The 21,098-nt window shown below is 41.5% G+C and overlaps 1 protein-coding gene across 1 annotated transcript in view; it reads left to right on the top strand.

The window, feature by feature from the left end:
* The window catches only part of RBM33 (RNA binding motif protein 33), a 106,787-nt gene that overhangs the window by 75,556 nt on the left and 10,133 nt on the right, over nucleotides 1–21,098 (top strand). The window contains exons 17-18 of the mRNA XM_029282952.1: nucleotides 7,743–7,955; nucleotides 11,460–11,648. Coding sequence (XP_029138785.1) covers nucleotides 7,743–7,955; nucleotides 11,460–11,648 — 402 coding nt within the window. The remainder of the gene's footprint in view (nucleotides 1–7,742; nucleotides 7,956–11,459; nucleotides 11,649–21,098) is intronic.

Raw genomic sequence — 21,098 nt, 5'->3', positions numbered from 1 at the left:
GCTTCTGCTTTTCTTTACAGCAGTGATAAATATAATTATAATTTACTCTTTGCTGTTTGATTACAGCATAACTCAATTGTTCAATATTGCCTAATCTTTTTCTTATCCTGTCTAATCTTCAAAACCATAAATCATAAGTTCATGTTGTATTTCATGCAAAACATCTATAAGAGGCTTCCAGATGGCAATAAACTTAGATACTGTCTTTTCTCAAATCAAAAAAGTCAATTTGGCCATTTCCGCAACTTCCATCATCTTCATCAACCATTCCTCCACTGTGGACAATTCCAGATTTTTTCATCATTGTGCATACTATTATATTGCTGTAGTGATCATGCAGAAAAACAATGTTCCATCACTTTTTTTTCCAGCTGTTTTGTCAGAAAAAGCCTACCATTTTAATCATATAGATTAATTGTTAAAATCCTTTGAATTAGTGTATGTATTTGAATCCAGAACCTTCAGGCTTTTTTAAAGTCCACCAAGCATGGTAAAATGTCCCTTCTTGTTGTTCACATTTCCAACGCAAATGGAGTAGTTATCTCAGTACCTTAGAATGACAGATACACAACTACAAATCTGCAATTCTGAAAGAGAGAGTTTGGACCCTCTGCTCCATTTGAGAAACATTTTAGAATATAAGCCACTTTGCTTGTATGGACCAGATATCCATTTCTAGTTTAGAAAATATGGGGAATATTTGGAGAAAGCCTTGATGGAGGGAATATGGGAAAGGATGATAAAAGAAACATCCACTGCATTTCAGGAGCATGGGGATATTGTAGTGTGGTTGGCTTACTACTTTGCATTATACACGTAGTCCTCAACTTATAACCAGTCACTTAGCAACCGTTTGAAGTTATTATGGATCTCCCTGGGGATACTTATGACCCAGATTCAAGTAGTTCCACCACCACTACTCCCTTGATTAATTGCCCACACTTTGGGTGCTCAGCATCCAACCTATACTTATAGCTGCTTGCAGCATCCAACAGTCATGTTACAGGATTTTAGGACCATTTTGCCCAAAATCGACATTTTATTTGGGGTTTTTTTGGGCAAAACTGGCCCATAGTGAACCATTGGTTCACTTAATAACTGTGTCTTTTGCTTTATGACCATTACAAAAAGGTCATAAAATCAGGTCAGTCACCAATTTAAGACCGTCATAACTTACACCTGTAATGGACAAGGCTCCATTACAACACGAGGACTACCTACTGTATAGTCAAACATACCCTGTAATCTTTGCAAGGAATGTCCTTTGAATGCAGAGACCGTGAGGTTCATGTTTTCTCAATCCTTGGCTTTTAAAATATTTATTAGAAAATAACTACTAGTATTTGCTACATATGCTAACGCATATTGTTATGATTAGAATTTTTTATTAAATGTTTCAAAGAACACAACTATGTACCGTTCACTTTGCTTTCTACATAATATAGTATTTTTTGCTTACCTGAAGGAAATAGATCTCGCATTGCAATTTCCGAAGTATTGCAGGTCACTTACTTTAATCTTGCTTCCTATAATTCATGTGATGAAAACCACCTGACTGAGCACGCAACAGGAAGAATGTTTGCACAATCACCATCAGTTGAGTAGTTTTTCAAGGAACAGCCATATTGTAGAAATAACAAAAATGCATGATGTACATTCAGTAAAACTCTTCTATATTTTCTTTATTCAAGTGCTGAAAGTCTGTGAGTTTTATATGTATGGTTCTCATTTGTTGTTGTTGTTAGTTGCAAATCATGTCTGACCCATTGCGATCCCATGGACAACGTTCCTCCAGGCCTTCCTGTCCTCTACCATCTTCTGGAGTCCATTTAAGCTCACGCCTACTGCTTCAGTGACTCCATCCAGCCACTTCATTCTTTGTCGTCCCCTTCTTCTATTGCCCTCAATCTTTCCCGGCATTAGGCTCTTCTCTAGTGAGTCCTTCCTTCTCATTAGGTGGCCAACGTACTTGAGTTTCAACTTCAGGATCTGGCCTTCTAAAGAGCAGTCAGGGTTGATCTCCTCTAGGACTGACCGGTTTGATCGCCCTGCAGTCCAGGGGACTCGCAGGAGTCTTCTCCAGCACCATAGTTCAAAGATGGTTCTCATAAACAAGTACAAAACCAGTTCTTCTGTTTTCCAGCAACATGCTTAATGCCAAAGCTAATTCGTGCCCTCTCAGTGTGTACAGAAGAAAAGGAAATCAAAATGTTCTTTCATTCTACACTAATATGTGAGACACTAATTTTGAGTGTCATAAATATGGCACTACGTTTCTGAAGGATGTCGGTGGGAAAAGGCTGGTGTAAGTCTGAGTCTGGACCTTGAGTGCTACCTTGAGGCTAACCCAAATGAATTCATTTCTGGTCTTCTCACCTTGGCCTTAAAAGCAGATAGAAGAATAACCCTTTATTTAAGTCTCAGATCTCAAAAGTGTTCAAACACGAAAACGTCTTTAATTTACTTGCCATCAAATTGGTTTTGGTGAGTTCATGAATACAAGTATTCAGATGTCTATGGAGATTCTTAGTCATCCAGGTCAGGTTGTCCCAAGATGCTTTTCCCAAAAGGCACCTGGACTTCCTTGATTTTTTTTTTCCTTTGACAACATTTCTCGTTCAAGAAGCTTCTTCTGTCAGTCAGTCAACTGAAGAAACGTCTTGGATGAGAAGCAAAACATTTTCAAAGAAAAAACTAAGAAAGTCCAGTTGCCTTTTAGAAAAAGCACTTTTGGGACAGGTGTTCAAATGTGATGAAATATGGTTGCCAGATTTGCGGTGACCTTACACCCTTTGGTCTTAAACTTACTTATTTTATTGAACGTAGACTTGGAAGTTGCTAACAATACTTGCACCATTAATTGGTTCCAGTAGATTCTTTCTCGACCGGCCTTCAATTTAAAAAAGCAATGATTGTTGAGGAAAGCAAGCCATTTATTTAGTCTTGCAAAATGACTTAATAGGAGTATAGTTGTGGCATACAGCTTATTATGGACCCCAATACAGAAACTAAAATGTACCTTGTCTTCTTTAGACTGTAACTCATTTCCCCAAGATATGAACGCAGAGTTGTGTTTGCAGCCCCTGCAATGCAATATTTCACAAATTGGGCCAAGTTTATTTTCTCTAAATGCTTTAACCAGCATGTGCACCCCTCTCACTGTTGGGTTTGAATTTGAATTTGCTTTAGCAAAGATTACATGGATAAACACAGCATTGTCACAGTTAATAGAAACCTGTGCAGTGAGGTCTGAGGTTGCAAGATCAGTAACGGTGTCAATGACAGTGAAGTATGGCCTTATCGAAAAGAGAATTCATAAGAGGCTGCCCTGGGACACTCCGCCACTGTCCTTCTGTGTATTCTGACAATGTTATCTGTCCTCTCAGCGCTGAGTATCAAATGTCTATCATGAGTATAGAAATTAATTTAATGTCACCTGAAGACATGCAATTAATCTTTTAGAGGTTTTCATAATACCTTTACAGAAAGAGTTGCCAGTTTGGCGGATTTGGATTTTAGGGTTTAGTTGAAGATAAGGAAAATTAATTTTTCATCAGGGTTAATACAAGCTAGCAGGGGTACAAAGGCTGAGAGAGATGGTTAGGGAATTTGTCAAGTGTTGTCACTTGGAATAATGGTGCTTAACGTCTGATAGGTGTAATCAAGAGTTGAGAATTCTATAGAAAGGGATTAATCAATTTGCTCACTACAGAATGCACGCGAGTGATACCGTTTATTTGTGCGGTTTTAAGAATTAGAATAAGATTTGATCTCTCAAATTGCAAGAAGCTCTGACAGTATCAATGGGGCAGTATTTTATCAGGACATCCTCAAAGCATTTGTTATAAATAAAATTGTCCAGCTAATGTTGATAGCCAACTGACTTCATCTTCATTGTGAAACTGTCAAGGTATTTGTGAGAAAAGTGCAGCTTACAAAATTTTGGTGCTCCTTCATTGCTCTTATTTATTAACAGCCTTTCTAATAAAGCATGATCAGAGCTTACCTTTCTAAAAAAATAAATAACGGAATTGGATGCTTCTGAATCTTATTATTTAATTTTTTGCCTTTTCAACCGGAATTAATGAAGATGATATAGAAGCAAATTAATAACAATCTTAGTTTTTAGACCGTGTAATGAGGTGTTAGTCTACAGAAAATTTTTTATTGTACCCCTGAAGAAGGTATGTGTCCACTTATAGTAAATATAATAACCACACTGATGGGCAAATATGCCATTTCTTGATTTTTAGATATGCAGAATCTATTATTTGTAGATCAGCTGATCAAGGCATTCTATGACAAGAGCTCTCCTGCTTAGCTTTATTTCTGATAGTCAGCTCGCTTTTTCATACACCTAATCCTGCTCTTGGCTTGTCATTCAAAAATAATACAAATATGAGTTTCTGAGGGGGGATTTAATGTGTTTAGTTCCAAGTAGGAAAGTGTGTTTATTTACCAGCAGGGACATACTGCATTTCTCTGCTCCTGTATAAATGCAGTTTTAAAGTTCTGTGGAATGATAACCATTGCAGAAAGATTTCACTGTGGGTACTTCAGCTTTGATTAATATATTTTAAGTTGTAGAATAAAGTATTAGAGTTGGAAACTCTCTTAGAATATACCTAGTTCTTATCTTCAGTTTATCATGTCTGTTTAAAACACGTAGGTCTTTGCAAAGTTTACAGCTTTTCTAGAATTGTGTTGGTTTTAATTTATCCTCAGAGTTGGGATGGAATATATCAGTGATGGCAAACCTTTTAGAGACCGAGTGCCCAAACTGCAACCCCAAACCCAGTTATTTATCATAGGGTGCCAGGTGGGCGTGGCCCACTGTGTGGGCGTGATCACCTCAATGTTGTTTGTGGGAAGGGACATCTGTGAGAGCCGGGCAGGGTTGGGGGAAATCCAGGGGGTTTCTGGCAGGTGGGGCAGTGGGCAGGAGACTCTTCCTGCAGGGTGAGGCGAGGGAAGGCGAGGCAGGACGGGGTAGCCATTGTCGCAGGGCAAAGCGAGGCAGGGGCCGAGGCGGCGGCTGCCTGACACCATTGGCCCCCGCACACACAGGCCAGTGAGTGCATGGGTGCTGGGATGCATACAGCCACGTGGACCTCGGCGAGTTAGCAGGCGGCTGGTTGAAGAGGGACGGTTGCCATCTCCGGGACATGGCGCACGTGCCCACAGAGAGGGTTCGCATGCCATAGGTTCGCCACCACTGGAATATATCATTCATGAATAACAGAATGCCATTTCCTCAAGAATTTTCTTAAGGAACACATCACATAACCATGGGTGGACTTGATTTCCTTTGAACGATCATAGTTAGAAAAGTTCTGCATGGTATATAAAGACAGTAGTCTACCTAGATCAGATCAAAATCCTAACTGATCTTAATCTAGCATCTTTACATTTCCATTAGGCATGTGCAAAACATTGTATTATTTTGAATGGTCCATATCCATACTGAAATTATTAAGAGCTTATTTGGGCACAGACCTTGAATGTACGTATACTGGCAAAGATGCTCCAGGTTGGGAGGCAATGGCTAAAACATGGGAGGGATAAGGTCAGTTAAGACTCTGGGAGAGGGAGATGTGTGCCAGAATGGAAATGAAGACAGGAAGGAGGTGTCTGATTTGGACCTGAGTCGAGGGGAGGAGTGAAAATGCTGGCTATCCTTTTGCAGTATTTATCTAGTAATTCTGTATGAGTGTGTGAGTCTGGTGAGATTCTTGCCAATAGACAAATAGCAATAAACATATCGTTCTGATCAGCTCCTTGTGCTATTCTGGTTTCTTGCCCCAGATAGAAGATGAGCATGGGCTAAAAAAAAATAATGGAAAATTGGGGGCCTGGATAGGTTTACTATGCTTGCATTCTGGTGCAGTGGTGGGTAAGGAAAAGGAACATGCTGGAAATACTGATCAGCAAACTGGTACAGAGATCATGCAGAGAGGGAGAGGAGAGAGGAACAAGCTTGTCAGCCTTCCTCAAGTTTGCCTATTAGACGAAAGAGTCATCTGATACGGAAACTAGAAAGAAAATATAAGACACAAATTATTTACTACTGCATATAGTAACAGCGGCACGAATAGCCTTTGCTCAAAAATGGAAAGAGAAAGATACTCCAACCGAAGAGGAAATATTACTGAAAATTTTCAACTGCGCTGAAAAGGATGGACTTACATGGGAACTCAAGGACAAAAGTGAAACCAAGTACTATAAAATCTGGGAACAATTTTATGATTGGATAGACCAGGGGTAGGCAACCTTGGCTCTTTTATGACTTGTGGACTTCAACTCCCAGAATTCCTGAGCCAGCCATGCTGAGGGGAAAGGGAGAGGTTTCCAAGCTGAGCCATGCTGGCTCAGGAATTCTGGGAGTTGAAGTCCACGAGTCATAAAAGAGCCAAGGTTGACTACCCCTGGGATAGACAATAAGAGGGTAGCCAAGACAAATGTATAGTGCTAGAATAAAATATATATTATAGACAAATGTATATTTAAAAGATAAATAGATATATAGAAATAAGGGAAAAAGTGTTAATAGTATATTATAAATAGTGAGCAAAGCTCAAGAACTATATGTCTATATGAGTACTAATACTATTGTAAAATATTGGAAGATGTATGGAACCAGTGACGTCATATCTATGTCCAATGTGTTTTTAATTTTGTATTATTAATTAAAAAAATGGAAAAAAAAGTTTGCCTATTAGATGAAAGAGTCATCTGATAGGGAAACTAGTATCAGATTTTGATTTCCTGGAAAAGTGTGAATGAAGCAGAATGTGTCTGATTCATGCTTGAATCAAAACACGTTTTTCATTTTTTGTACAGTATATCTCCAATGTTGACAGTCACCAATATGAAGTGCCTTCATGCCATAAGCAGCACCCGAAGGCAACAGGTTCCCCAGGGTTTTGTTTATATGGTTACATTGACTGAAAATTCTGAGAATTAGAAGGATTCCACATTGTGGAAAGTTGCACTAGCACAGTGGTTCTCAACCTTTTTAATGCCGCGACCCCCAACCGGTCGTAAGTCGAGGACTAAACCGGTCGTAAGTCGAGGACTAAACCAGTCGTAAGTCGAGGACTAAACCGGTCGTAGGCTAAACCGGTCGTAAGTCGAGGACTAAACCGGTCGTAAGTCGAGGACTAAACCGGTTGTAAGTCGAGGACTAAACCGGTCGTAAGTCGAGGACTACCCAACCGGTCGTAAGTCGAGGACTTTCCCTGCCCGGGAGCGCTGCACATGCGTGGTTCCGCCCCCTGCGCCGGCCGAGGCGTAGCTGGCAAGCGGCAGAGACGGAGCAGGCCGACCACCAGCTGGCCCAGCCCAACGAAGATAAGGCACCCGCCGGAAAAGGGGGAAAAAAATGGCAGACAGCCTTGCTTGGCGACCCCCGTGAAATGGTCGATCGACCCCAAATGGGGTTACGACCCATAGGTTGAGAACCACTGCACTAGCATTTGATTCACATATATGTCTTTTGGGGGGAAAAAACTGAGATTTTTTTATTAAGGAATAATCATGCAGGAAGGAAGATCTCCTAAATGCCTTCTCTTCTTAACCCTCTCTCAATTTTAGGAAGCCATGCACATTCTGAATAAAGCATGATTTAAATACTTCTAAATCTGTTATCCAAGCTCTATTCTATAATAGCTGTTGCCAGAAATATGTAGTAGATTTATTTATTTTTTACACGTCTTAAGCAAAACGTTTTAAATTTCTTACAGGGTGGTGAGAATGTTGGCTTTTCTCACGTGGAAGAATCTCCTAACCGGCTTCTGCAGCCATCAGAGCAAAGACATCAGCCGGTGCGGAAGGTCACACTGACAAAAGGGACAGTGCAGCAACCGCATCAGCCTCATCAGCACCTTCTATCACAGATTCATTCTACGTTTTCTCAAGAACTAAAAAATATCCCAGGGATACAACAAGTGAAAAAGGTATTGATTCTGGCTTGTACTGATATCTTCATTAGTTGCTTGAAGAAATAACTTTTCAGGGTTATTGAGACACTGAATTTGTTAACTACATTAGCTGTCGAGGGGGCAGAAAGAGAATTTGTCTTAGTGGTATACATTTGTGATTGTTATTTTGACTTCAGATAAAGCTATGAATGATTAAAACATTCCCAATGTGAATGCTGGTTCTCAGATAACATTCTGGTATCTGATAGTTCTGATTCAATTTTTAACACCTTGAGAAGCATCAAACAGAATTGATGGGAAATGTATTCTAACGTTGCAGATAACTATATTGGGGACTCTTGACCTCAAATCCTTTTGTAAGATGTTTGCAAGTGTGTAATTTCATATTTTTGTAACCCATACATGTTTATTGCCATAATGTACAGCACTGTGCAAAAGTATTAGGCAGTTGTGCAAAAAAGGATGTAAATTAAGAATGCTTTCAGAAATAGAAGTGTTAATAGTTTATTTTTATCAATTAACAAAATGGAAAGTAAATGAACAGAAGAGAAATGCAAATCAAATCAATATTCAGTGTGATCAAAATGCCTTCAAAACAGCATCAATTCTTACACTTGCACAAAGTCAGGGATTTTGTAGGATTAGAGTAAGGTGTATTATGCCAATTACCAAGCAGGTACATACCCACATCATTTTCATAAGGAGGTTGAAACACAGTCATTAACTGAAACAGAAACAGCTGTGTAGGAGGCTTAAAACTGGGTGAGGAACAGTCAAACTCTGCTACTAAGGTGAGGTTATGGAAGATAGTTCCATGTCAGAAATCATACACCATGGCAAAACTGAGCACAAGAACGAGATAAAAGGTAGTTATACAGCCTATACAGTAAGGTCTCTCCCAGGCAAAGATTTCAAATCAGTCTGGGGTTTCAAGATGTGCTGATCAAGCTCTTTTGAAGAAGCACAAAGAAATGGGCAATCTTGAGAACTACAGTAGTGGCCAAAATTGTGGAAACCTTTTGGGAAAAGTGTACAGTAGAAATGCCACCTTTGGTTAAGTTTCCACCCATTTTTCTTCTAATTTCTTTATAACAGTAGCCTTGTTCACTTAATAATACTATTTTACATCGCTTTCTGGACAACCAGTCAACTCTTTGCACCATTATTTTAATTTTATTACGTTTTACAAGCTCACTAAATGAAATTAAAAAAAACCCAACCAACTTGATAGCGATCACATAACACACTGACAAATGTCCTCCTTTCAGCTTCAGTACATGATATCAATAACTGAATCCTACTGTGGTCTGATTGGCTCATTGCCAAAACAAGATGACACCTGATTGGCTCTCTAAACACTCATGCTCATTAGCTACAACCAGATGAAGGAAAGCAACTTAAGCAAGTTGTGCTTCCTTTTTCTGGTTATTTGGCTATAACTTTTCATAGAATACAGTACAGATAATTGAACAAACTATGTTGCATTACATTCTTGATTAAATTATATTTCCATTGATATATAATTGTATGGTACCACTCCAAAAGAAAAGTGGTGTTATTAGCCATCAAACCTCAAAAATACACTTTTCCCAAAAGGTTTCCACAATTTTGGCCACTACTGTATAGTCGCAGTGCTGGCCAAGGAAACTTAATGCAGCGGATGAAAGAAACATCATGCTTACTTCTCTCCAACATCGGAAAATGCCCAGCAGTGCCATCAGCACAGAACTGACAGAAAACAGTAGGATCCAGGCACACCCATCTACTGTCCAGAGAAGACTGACCAAAAATGGTCTTCATGAAAGCCATACATCCGACACAGAAACAAGGATAAGAGACTCAACTGTGCATGAAAACATAGGAATGGGATGTAGAAAAATGACAGTAGGTGCTCTGGAGTGATGAACCAAAATTTGAAATATTTTCAAACTATCAGGAGCCAGTTTGTTCACCAAAGGACTGGAGAGCTATAATAATGAGGATCTGTAGGCAAATGGAGCATGGTGGAAGTTCCTTGAAGTTTGGGACTGCATTTCCACACATGGAGATTTGGTTAGGAACAATGGTGTCCTCAGTGCTAAGAAATAACAGGCAGATGCTTATTCATCATGCCAAACCATCAGGGAGGTGTGTGATTGGCCCCAAATTTATTCTGCAGCTGGATAATGCCTCCAAACATACGGCCAATGCCATTCAGAACTATCTTCAACGTAAAGGAGAAGAAGTCATGGAAGTAATGGTTTGGCCCTCACAGAGCACTGATCTCAACATCACTGAGTCTGTTTAGGATTACAAGAAGATAAAGAAGGATTTGAGGCAGCCTACATCCACAGAAGATTCGTGGTTAATTCTCCAAGATGTTTGGAACAACCTTGAAGGAACATTGCCGAGTTCCTTCAAAAACCGTGTGCAAGAATTGATGCTGTTTTGAAGGGTAATCACACCAAATATTGATTTGATTTGGATTTCTCTTCTGTTCATTTACTTACCATTTTGCCAATTAATGAAACTAAATTACTAACACTTCTATTTTTGAAAGCATTCTTAATTTATAACATTTTTGCACAACTGCCTAATACTTTTACCCAGAACTGTATGTCAGAGTTTGGGGGAACTTATCTTATGGAGTGCCTGCAAAGAGGAAAGAGTTAATTTGAGTTAAGGACACTGCTAGAAATAAAGAGCTCATGAAGGAAAGTGATTTTGCTTTGGCAATCCTTGGCGTTTTGGGACTGTTTTCTTGTAGGGATGGAACTTCTTGTTACATTGGAGTTTTGTTATGATTTCCTGTCTATGTACAGGAAAACTTCTCGTGTCTGGCCTTCAGTTAGATGAAAGAGTGCATCATAGGGCAACATTTTTTGAATCAGTATACCTCAAAAGGGCTGACTTATAGAAAGCATCCACAATTTGGGGCCCATGACTCCTGTGGGATTGAAGTTTGGCAAAGTTGTGGCTGCTTCAGTGCTGTACAGTCAGCCACAACCACATGATCATCACTTCCAGAGTTCCCTCCAGCTTCCTGCAAGAATGGCAGGAAATTAGAAATCCCCCACTGCTGGGTTTGTTTGTTTGTTTGTTTGTTTTTTGCTGGTGGTCATTCTGTTTCACTCTTTAGGTAAGGAAGTATCTCTGAAACGATGACTCAGTAGAGTCATGGGTTTCAGGGGTAGGCAACCGTGGCTCTTTTATGACTCCTGGACTTCAACTCCCAGAATTCCTGAGCCAGCATGGCTCAGCTTGTAAACCTCACCCTTTCCCCTCAGCATGGCTGGCTCAGGAATTCTGGGAGTTGAAGTCCACGAGTCATAAAAGAGCCAAGGTTGCCTACCCCTGTCTCAGCTAGTCCATAATTTGAATGAAAGTGAATCTGAGGGAACTATGACCATCAGCTGGGTTTACAAGTGGAAGTTTAGCCATTTGCCCTCCAACCCTTTTAAGAGAATAGATAACTTTTGTGTTAATCTGACAGATTCCGCAAGCAGAAGCACGAAATCAAAATCCTTTCTTTCTCACCAGGGTATTCTGCATGGGAGAGGCAGGGGGATCACTGGCCTGATGGGCCGAGGCCGCTTGATGCCAAGTAAGCCGAATCTGCGGGTGGTAGAGTGTAAACCTCAGCCCTGTGTCGTGTCAGTGGAAGGCCTTTCTTCATCCACCACGGACATTCAGCTGAAGAACCTGCTCATGTCAGTAGGACCTATCCAGGTAGATCATCTCCCACCTTTGTTATTTTTGCCGGAAATCTTAATTCTTACAAAGCTCTATACCGGTGTTTCTCTACCTGGGCAGTATTAAGATGTTTGGAATACAGTTCCCAGAACTGAAGCCTGAACATCTTAGTATTGCCAAATAGTGAGAATCACTGCTCTATGCATTTGAAAGAAGTGGCACAATAGGAGGCTTTTGCTTGTTAATTACATATATTCAAAGATGGCCACTACCACAGTTATCTAAAAGGGAAAAAAAAAAACAACCTTTTGAATCAATAAAATGTATTCACCTGCATAACCCAGTGAATATTTTTGCAAGCTTGATCCGGTCACTGATTTAACCCATTTTCTGAATTACACATTAAATATAAATCAATCAAACGGACTGAGTTTCTATAGCACCAATAAGCCCCAAGAGAATTAACTAAAAATAAAACTGATCATGCTTCGCAGGTTGCACAAATACAGCCACCAAATCTTTACCTAAGTTGGCTAAAATGTGGCAGGGTGAAGTGCTGTTTTGCATTTTGTACCTATGTGTACTTATTTTGGTTTTTATAGTGCGCTTTTCTGTTCCCTCTGCAGTATCTTAAGAGGAATGGAAAAAATCCATTCATCGCTAACAGGGAAATCTAATGATGAGAATATTCTCTTAAGCAAATATTTTGGTGGATGCACATTTAAGACTGAGCTCTTAAAGGCCCGTTTTGCATGAAACTACCTCCACCCGCTCTCACATCTAGCTAGGTCAAAAGTGGTACCCATGGTTAGGTTCTTCCTTATCATGTATAAGGAGGATCTTATTTTCATTTGATTGTAGCATGTCTTCTAAACCATGAAGTAGCTGCAAAAAGGAGGACTGAGTTATTTTGCAACCACATAATGTAGGGTGCTCCTATTAAAGTTTTATATTATCTATATTTGTATTATCTATATTATCTATCACCTATGAAGGAAGGAGGCAAATGTAGAGCCTGCTGTATAGGGTAAAAATTCTCAATGAAATCTTCTTTGCTGAACAAATCTCCCTTCCTCTCTCCCTGTATTTTAAGTAAAACCTTCACATTCAGTTTGAATAATAACTACCCGTATTTTTCGCACCATAAGACGCACCTGACCATAAGACGCACATAGTTTTTAGACGAGGAAAACAAGAAAAAAAATATTCTATCTAAAATGAAGATAACACTGCATATATCCTTTTTTACCTTTAATATATATGTGTGTGTGTGTGTGTGTGCGTCTGTGTGTCTGTGTCTGTATATATAAAATAAAGGTAAAAAGATATACCGTATGCAGAGTTCTCTTCAATTTAGATGTCAAAAGGGTCTCTCTGTCTCTCTCTTTCTCTTCTCTTTCTCTTTCCTTTTTTCGTTCTTCTTTTTCTCTCTTTCCTCTCCCCCTTTATCTTTCTCTCTCTTTCCTCTCTTTCCCTCTTTCCTCTTTTTCTCTTTCTCTGTCTCTCTTTCTCTTTCCCTCTTTCCTCTTTCCTTTCTCTTTCCTCTCTCTTTCTCTTCTCTTTCCTCTCCCCCTTTCTTTCTCTTTCCTCTCTTTCTCTCTTTCTTCTCCCTTTCTCTCCCTCTTTCCTCTTTTTCTCTTTCCTCTCCCCCCTTTCCTCTCCCTTTCTCCCTTTCTCTCTTTCCTCTTTCTCTCTTTCCTCTCTCTTCTCTTTCCTCTTTTTCTCTTTCTCTTTCCTCTTTTTCTCTCTTTCCTCTCCTTTTTCTCTTTCCTTTCTCTCTTTCCTCTAACTTTCTCTTTCTGTTTCTTTCTTTCTTCCTCTTTCCTTTAACTTTCTCTCTTTCCTCTCTTTCCTCTTTCTTCCTCTTTCCTTTAACTTTCTCTCTCTCTTTCCTCTCTCTTTCTTTCTGTCTGTCCCTGTCTCTCTTTCCTCTCTCTTTCTCTCTTTCTCTTCCTCTTTCCTCTAACTTTCTCTCTCTCTTTCCTCTCTTTCTCTTTCCCTCTCTTTCCTCTCTCTTTCTCTTCTCTTTCTCTTTCCTTTTCTCTTTCCTCTTTTTCTCTCTTTCCTCTCCCCTTTCTTTCTCTTTCTTTCCTCTCTCTTTCCCTCTTTCCTCTTTTTCTCTCTTTCTCTGTCTCTTTCTCTTTCCCTCTTTCCTTTCTCTTTCCTCTCTCTTTCTCTTCTCTTTCCTCTCTCTCTTTTCTCAATCTTTTTTCTCTTTCCTCTCCCCCTCTTTCTTTCTCTCTTTCCTCTCCCCCCTTTCCTCTCCCTTTCTCTCTTTCTCTTTCCTCTCTCTTCTTTCCTCTTTTTCTCTCTTTCCTCTCCCCTTTCTTTCTTTCTCTTTCTTTTTCTTTCTTTCCTCTGTCTTTCCCTCTTTCCTCTCTTTTTCTCTCTTTCTCTGTCTCTTTCTCTTTCCCTCTTTCCTCTCTCTTTCTCTTTCCTCTTTCTCTCTTTCCTCTCTTTCTCTTCCTTTCCTCTTTCTCTCCCTCCCTCTCCCTCCAGGTTAGGAGAGAGAGAGAATGAAAGGCAGACGGCGCCAAACGGGCAGGGAAGGGGGAGCAGGACGCAAGGCAGTGCCTCCCGCCCGCCGTCCCCATCGCTTCCTCGGCTGAATGGGCAGGGAAGGGGGAGCAGGACGGGAGGCAGCGCCTCCCGCCCGCTGTCCCCATTGCCTCCTCGGCCGAACGGGCAGGGAAGGGGGAGCAGGACGGGAGGCAGCGCCTCCCGCCCGCCGTCCCCATCGCCTCCTCGGCCGAACGGGCAGGGAAGAGGGAGCAGGACGCGAGGCAGCGCCTCCCGCCAGCCGTCCCCATCGCCTCCTCGGCCGAACGGGCAGGGAAGAGGGAGCAGGACGCGAGGCAGCGCCTCCCGCCAGCCGTCCCCATCGCCTCCTCGGCCGAACGGGCAGGGAAGGGGGAGCAGGACGCGAGGCAGTGCCTCCTGCCCGCCATCCCCATCGCCTCCTCGGCCGAACGGGTGGGGAGGGGGAGCAGGACAGGAGGCAGCCGAAGAAGCAAGCGGCTAGGAAGCCGCGGCGGCGCCTACCTCCTGCGCCCATCAGTCAGCGAGCCCCGGACCTGCGCCCATCAGCTGGGAGGTCTGGAGACGGAGACGGCTGGCGTGCAGGGCGATGGGGAAGCGGTGGCTCGGCGGGCGCAAGAGGTAGGCGCGCGCGAATGTCAGGCCCACCCGACCATGCAAGGGCTTGCATGGTCGCCGGCGGCGGGGAGCGCGTCAGCGGCCCTTGGGGACCATGCAAGCTCTTGCAGTCGCTCCAGCCGAAGAAGCAAGCGGCTGGGAGGCCGCGGCGGCGCGGTTGGGAGGCCGCGGCGGCGCCTACCTCCTGCGCCCGTCAGCTGGCGAGCCCCGGACCTGCACCCGTAAGCTGGGAGGTCTGGAGACAGAGCCGGCTGGCGTGGAGGGCGATGGGGAAGCGGTGGCTCGGCGGGCGGGGTCCTGCCTGCGCGCGAATGTCAGGCCCACCCGCCCCATCTGTAAAAGAAAACGTCTTCCGCCCAAGCATAACGCCAGCAGTTCTGTGCCACAGAGGCTTGAAACACGGAGGCGCAGAACGCGGAGCGGCGCGGTGGGAGGCGGCATTCGCTCCATAAGACGCACAGACATTTTCCCCCATCTTTTTTGGGGGGAAAAGTGCGTCTTATAGAGTGAAAAATACGGTAACCCTAATCTTAACTTAGCACTAAACAGGGCCCTCTGCCTAATTTTTCCAGATCATCTAAATTTGGCTAGGTGCTGAAACATAGTGTCTCAAGAATGACAGAACTATAGTTTAAAGTGGTAGCAATTGAATTAGGATTAAGCATGTATAATTTAAATAGATTGGCACAGAGACCCACCAGTCTATTGCTCTTGATAGAAATATTTGAGATTAGCACTATCAGCGTTCTCTGAACCAGCTGGGAAAAATGCTTCTTGCCAGTTCCATCTGTCTCTAGGTGAAAATGTCAACCAAAGTACGTTTCTAATTTCAAGGGGATACTAGTACAGAATATCCACAAGTGTTCTTTTTGCTAATAACTTGCCACCTGGTCTTCAAATCTTATTTTGGTGTTATTACTTAAATATTCATTTGCTATGCTTTTTGGTTCTTTTGTTGGGTCTATATAGGAATATTATTTACCTAGAGAAATCTTCTGCAAGAATGAAGAAAGAAAAGAACTCTGGCTATTATTACTATTGTTTCTGGAGCTTAGGACTTTTACCTGGTCACGCTTGGTTGGCAGTTTCCCATTTGTAGGACCTCAAGGCACAATAATTATGTGTACAGGTTGTCTTAATTCAGTGAGAAAACCATATAATAAGAAAACAAAACAAAACAAATGAATGGGCAAGAATTGGACAGAATGAAAGACTTTCACTTTCATAAAGGATAGCCAAATATGAAAGAAAACTGCTGTCATCACGCATTTTACGGCCCACAGGGCACATCCGGCCCTTTGTCTATCCCTGTCTGGTCCACAGCATCAGCGGCATTGGCAATGGAGGGGGATGGGGCATCAGCCCCCCAACAGTCCCAGTTTTTCTTGTCATCATTTGGGAAAAGTAGTTGCCCATTCCTGCTCCACAGAGGTGATTGATGAGCAGGTTAGCCCTGCACACTTGTTGCCACTCTTTTTGTGAAGAGGGTGGTTGACTGCACTGGAAAAATTTCTTATTATCCCTGGAGGCTGTCCATAAATTAGGATCCTAATTGATAAAGGCTGTTTGGTTGTCCATTGCAAGCACTCTGTTTGTATATGTGGAAGGGATAAAGGAAGCAGGATTTTAGCAGGTGGTTAAGTTGTTGGTTTAAACCAGGGGTCTTCAAACTTGGCCCTTTTATGACTTGTGGACTTCAACTCCCAGAATTCCTCAGCCACGCACGCTGGCTGAGGAATTCTGGGAGTTGAAGTCCACAAGTCCAGGGGTGCCTGGCTGAGGAATTCTGGGAGTTGAAGTCCACAAGTCATAAAAGGGCCAAGTTTGAAGACCCCTGGTTTAAATTCTGAGCACGCAGGTGGTCCTTGACTTAACAACCATAGTCGGGATCAGAATTTCTGTTACTAAGTAAGATGGTTGTTTAGTGAGACCTGCATGATTTTACAACCTGTTTTATCACAGTTGTTAAGCACATCACTGCAATTGTTAAATGAATCAAATGGTGTGTTAAGCAAATCTGGCTTTCCCCACGAACTTTGCTTGTGAGAAGCCAGCTGGGAAGGTCGCAGATGGCAATCAAACAATCTGGGATGCTTTATCTGGGGAGTTTTGATCATGTGACCGTGAGGATGCTGCAAATAGTCAGAAGTGCAAGGACCGGTCATAAATCACTTTGTTCCATGCGGTTGTAACTTCAAATGGTTACTAAATGAAATGTTGTAAGTCAAAGACTACCTGTCCTTACCTAAGAGCAAGGACTTTTGAATTGAGGGACCTTTTGCAGAATAAGTATGCATTTCTTTGAGTTTGAAGCCAGAATGTTTGTATTGATCTATTTTCTTTTTTGCAAACAGAAGGAAAAAGAATTCCAAGAAGGTTCCCCCCAATTGTTACTCAATTTTCTGGAAAGAAGCTGGGATAAACAGAGAACTATCCCAGCATAAAAGCACCCTATATGCGCTTAACTTAAAGTACTCAAATTTCTATAATCTCTTTTTTTCCAAGTATATGTCAGTACATGAGAAAATAGTTGTATATAGGCAGGTGGATAGATCCAGGGCTTTTTTTTTGTTATAGAACGCCGAGAACGGAGTTCCGGCACCTTTTTGGGATGGAACCTTGTAGGGTAGGCAAGGCAGGTTGTATGACATGTGTGAGTTCTGGCACCTTTTTTATTATTATTATTATTATTACAAAAAAAGCACTGGATAGATCAATTGATGGGCTGTCAGTTAATTTTACAAACAGGATATCTTATTTCGTAGGCCATTTATTTTAATGAATAGTCATTATATTGATATTAATTATATTTTCCCCAGTCTGGCATGCTGTGTGCACACTTCACCGGGGGTGGGGGAGAGACCATTCCTCTAGTATTGGAAGAAGTGTGAGTGGATGACAAGGTAGCTGAGCAGAGTGCTTTCACCTCTGACTATCGGAGTCTAATTTCAGAACTCTTGAACAAGCCATCAGCTCAAACCACGAAGAAAAGCCAGAATTTTTTCCTGGCAGCGTGATGGGCAGGGAAAAGAGAGGGATAAGAAAAGACTATAAGAAAAAGAGAAAAGTCACTACAGGTAGGACTGTACAGGACTTACAATTGAGCCCAAAATTTATGTTGCTAAGTGAGAAATTTCTTAAGTGAGTTTTGCCCATTTTATGACTTGTCTTGCCACATTTGTTAAGCGAGTCATTGCAGTTGTTACATTAGTAACACAGTTGTTAAAGTGAATCTGGCTTCCCCATTGACTTTGCTTGTCAGGAGGTTGCCAAAGGGGATCATGTGACACGGCAAACGTCAAAAATATGAGTCAGTTGTCAAGCATCCGAATGAAAATCACATGACCATGGAGATGCTGTAATGGTCATAAGTCACTTTTTTCAGTGCCGTTGTAACTTTGGTCACTAAACGAACTGTTGTAAGTCGAGGGATACCTGTGCCTCTTGAGCACTTTTGATCCTGGCCCTACTAACCTTGGGCGTTCCTTTCATCACATTACCTTTGGCCTCTACAGATTATCTCTGGTGGCTTCATGATGATCCTTAATGTGAAGGGTTCTCCTCTCTAAGACTAACAGGGCTGCTGCTGCTATGTTTACTGCCCCATGAAGATGGCATCTTCTGCCCACAGTCACGTAGAAAGAAGACTGTTCTATTCTGATTTTGAAACAGCTCTGACAAGATCAATTTCTTGCAGCTCTTTCTTTTTAATAAGCTCTTGAATCATTGGAGCAGCACATTATATTTAAAGGGAATATAATATATAGTCTTTATATATATCCCATCCTTGTCAATCAAACGGGGAAAGAATGTAGAACTGGAGTGCAAAAAAGAGGAGGCGGGACAATTAAGGCAATTACGGTCAGCCAGGAGGGATGGCCCTATCACATGAGCAATGAGTAAGCAGTTAGGCTAGCAAGGTCTACAAAAAGAACTCCCCACCCCCTAAGTTTCACTCTGAGCGAAAGCTAAGTTTTTTAATATTGTAAATAGTTGCTTTTATTGTTTTTAAAATCCTTTTAACAATACACAACTGATTTATACCTCTTCCGGAGATCGAGGATTGTGTTATTGAACAGGCTGGGGTCCTTGGCTTTGTGTCTGTGCGAGCAAAGTGTGATTGGAGCTGCCGTCTCTCTATAAATACTGGTGGGGGTGTGTGGAGTGCTGGCTTAGTTGCTGTAGGTGGGTTGGTTGGCTGTGTGGGAGTTATTGTTTGCGGATTGTTTGGCTGTTTCGTAACATCCTGAGTAGTTGAGGTGCTGGCTGTGTGCCCATTAGTCTTTTGTGCTATAATGACTTGTATATATACACACACATACACACACACATACACACACACACACACACACACACACACATACACATACATCATACACACACACACAAAAAAAATATTTTTGAATTCTTTGAAAATACTAGAGAGGGAAATAATGTAACTAACTATTCAATAAAATTAGCAACAGTGTAATCTGTACTTCCAAATTAGTACTATGGTAATAACACATCTTTTAACATATTTATAATATAGGATATCTAGGTAGTTGCATCCTCCCTTTTCGGAACAATAGCAACTTGCTTGGTCTTGTATTCTCTAGACTTCAGTATAGACAAGATAACACACTCTGTAATGCTAAAACAAGGGGGAGATTGGGGGGTTTTCCACCTGTGTGTCTTTTGCTTATCATTCGCAGCGTTATGGCGCAACCTTGTGCTCACTTAGAGTAACTGCAACATTTTTCAGTGAACCCATTTTAATTAGAAAATGACTATACAGATAATAGTTTACAAGCTTAAAACTCCAGATTTAAAATGAGATACATAGTGATTTGATATGAAGAAATTCAACTAATTTGAGGATTATATTGAAGATAAAGTGTATTTATTATTATAAACTGAATGGGCTTACATTGTAATTTGTAAAGTAATGGGAAAAAATCTATGAAGCTGGGGAATTCTGGGAGTTGAAGTCCGTACACCGTAAAGAAACACCGCTCTAGCCTGTGTCAGATATATTCCCTAGATCTATGGTTTTTATTTTGCAAGGAAATTATCATGCTGTTAATGGTGCAGCAGCTCCTCAGCTCTGCTACGCCCTCTCTCCCTCTCCCTCTCTCTTTCTCCTCCTCCCTCCATCTTCTCTCTCTCTTCCCCCCTCCCTCTCCCCACCCTCTCTTATGCAGTATGAAATATGATCATTTTATTTGCAGGATAAATCAGTTTAAGCTGATAATATCTTTTGTAAATAGAATAGAGCTGGAAGGGACCCTAGAGGTCTTCTAGTCCAGCCCCCTGCTCAAGCAGGAAAACCTACACCATCTCGGACAGGTGATTGTCGAGTCTTTCTTAAAAATCTCCAGTGATGGAGCACCCACGATTTCTGGGGGTAAGCTATTCCACTGGTTGATTGTCCTCACTGTCAGGAAGTTTCTCCTTAATTCCAGTGAGGTAGTTGATGCTTCCTTGGTGATTGTTTTGGTGATTTTACCACTCTGGTAAAGTGTGTCTATCTTCAATGCACTTAAACCAAATTGTGTGCATAGTTTGCTAGTAACCCACCTCATTTTTCATTGTGGCTGGTATAGAGATCTCTGTGGATATTATGGTTTGCTATTGGGAACCAAGCTATTTTGGCCTACTTTAGTTTAATGCCACCGATCTCACTCTCCAAAATGACTCTGGGCAGCTTGCAGTACAATAAAAACACAAATATAAAAACGTTAATATTAACAAGGATGAGATAAAACTATATACCAAGTCCACATTGTTGGTTTCTCTGCCCTTTAATGCAGTGTAGGGCTCTGGATTCTTCCCCAGTAGGTATCCAAAAGCTGCAGCTATGATAAAACAAACATATACAGAGGGAAGACTTTAACATATAAAGATCCTTGCCATCCTTGCAGAAATTATCAAGTTAGGTTTGCAAAATCTATTGTTGGGCCATAACTCATTGCATTTTTCATGGAGAAGGTCACAACTGAATTATTTGCATTTTCAGGTAGGTCTAGGAAATTCTGGGAAGCCGAGTCTGCAGTTAGAGGGCCCAGTAGTCCCATTTGGTGTGAGACAGCTTTTGGATTTTGAAATGCCCCTATGAACTGATGAATTTTTGTATCATATATTCAAAACATGCTGGCTGTGGAATTTTGGGGCTTGAGGTCCAGACATCTGAACGCTGCCGAGGTTGAGAAATACTGTTCTAAGAGTTAAGCACATTTCTTTTTTTTTTTTTATTAAAAGTTTTATAAAAATTACAATATGAATCCCCATACCCACCCCAAACCCTCCCTCCTTCTCCCCCACTTCCCAGAGCTGAACACAGGGTTACAA

Source organism: Protobothrops mucrosquamatus, unplaced genomic scaffold, assembly GCF_001527695.2.
Source record: "Protobothrops mucrosquamatus isolate PMUCROS unplaced genomic scaffold, P.Mucros_1.0 scaffold5, whole genome shotgun sequence".
NCBI lineage: Eukaryota > Metazoa > Chordata > Lepidosauria > Squamata > Viperidae > Protobothrops > Protobothrops mucrosquamatus.
Note: the sequence above shows the minus strand (reverse complement) of the source record. Positions and strands in the feature narration are given on the sequence as shown.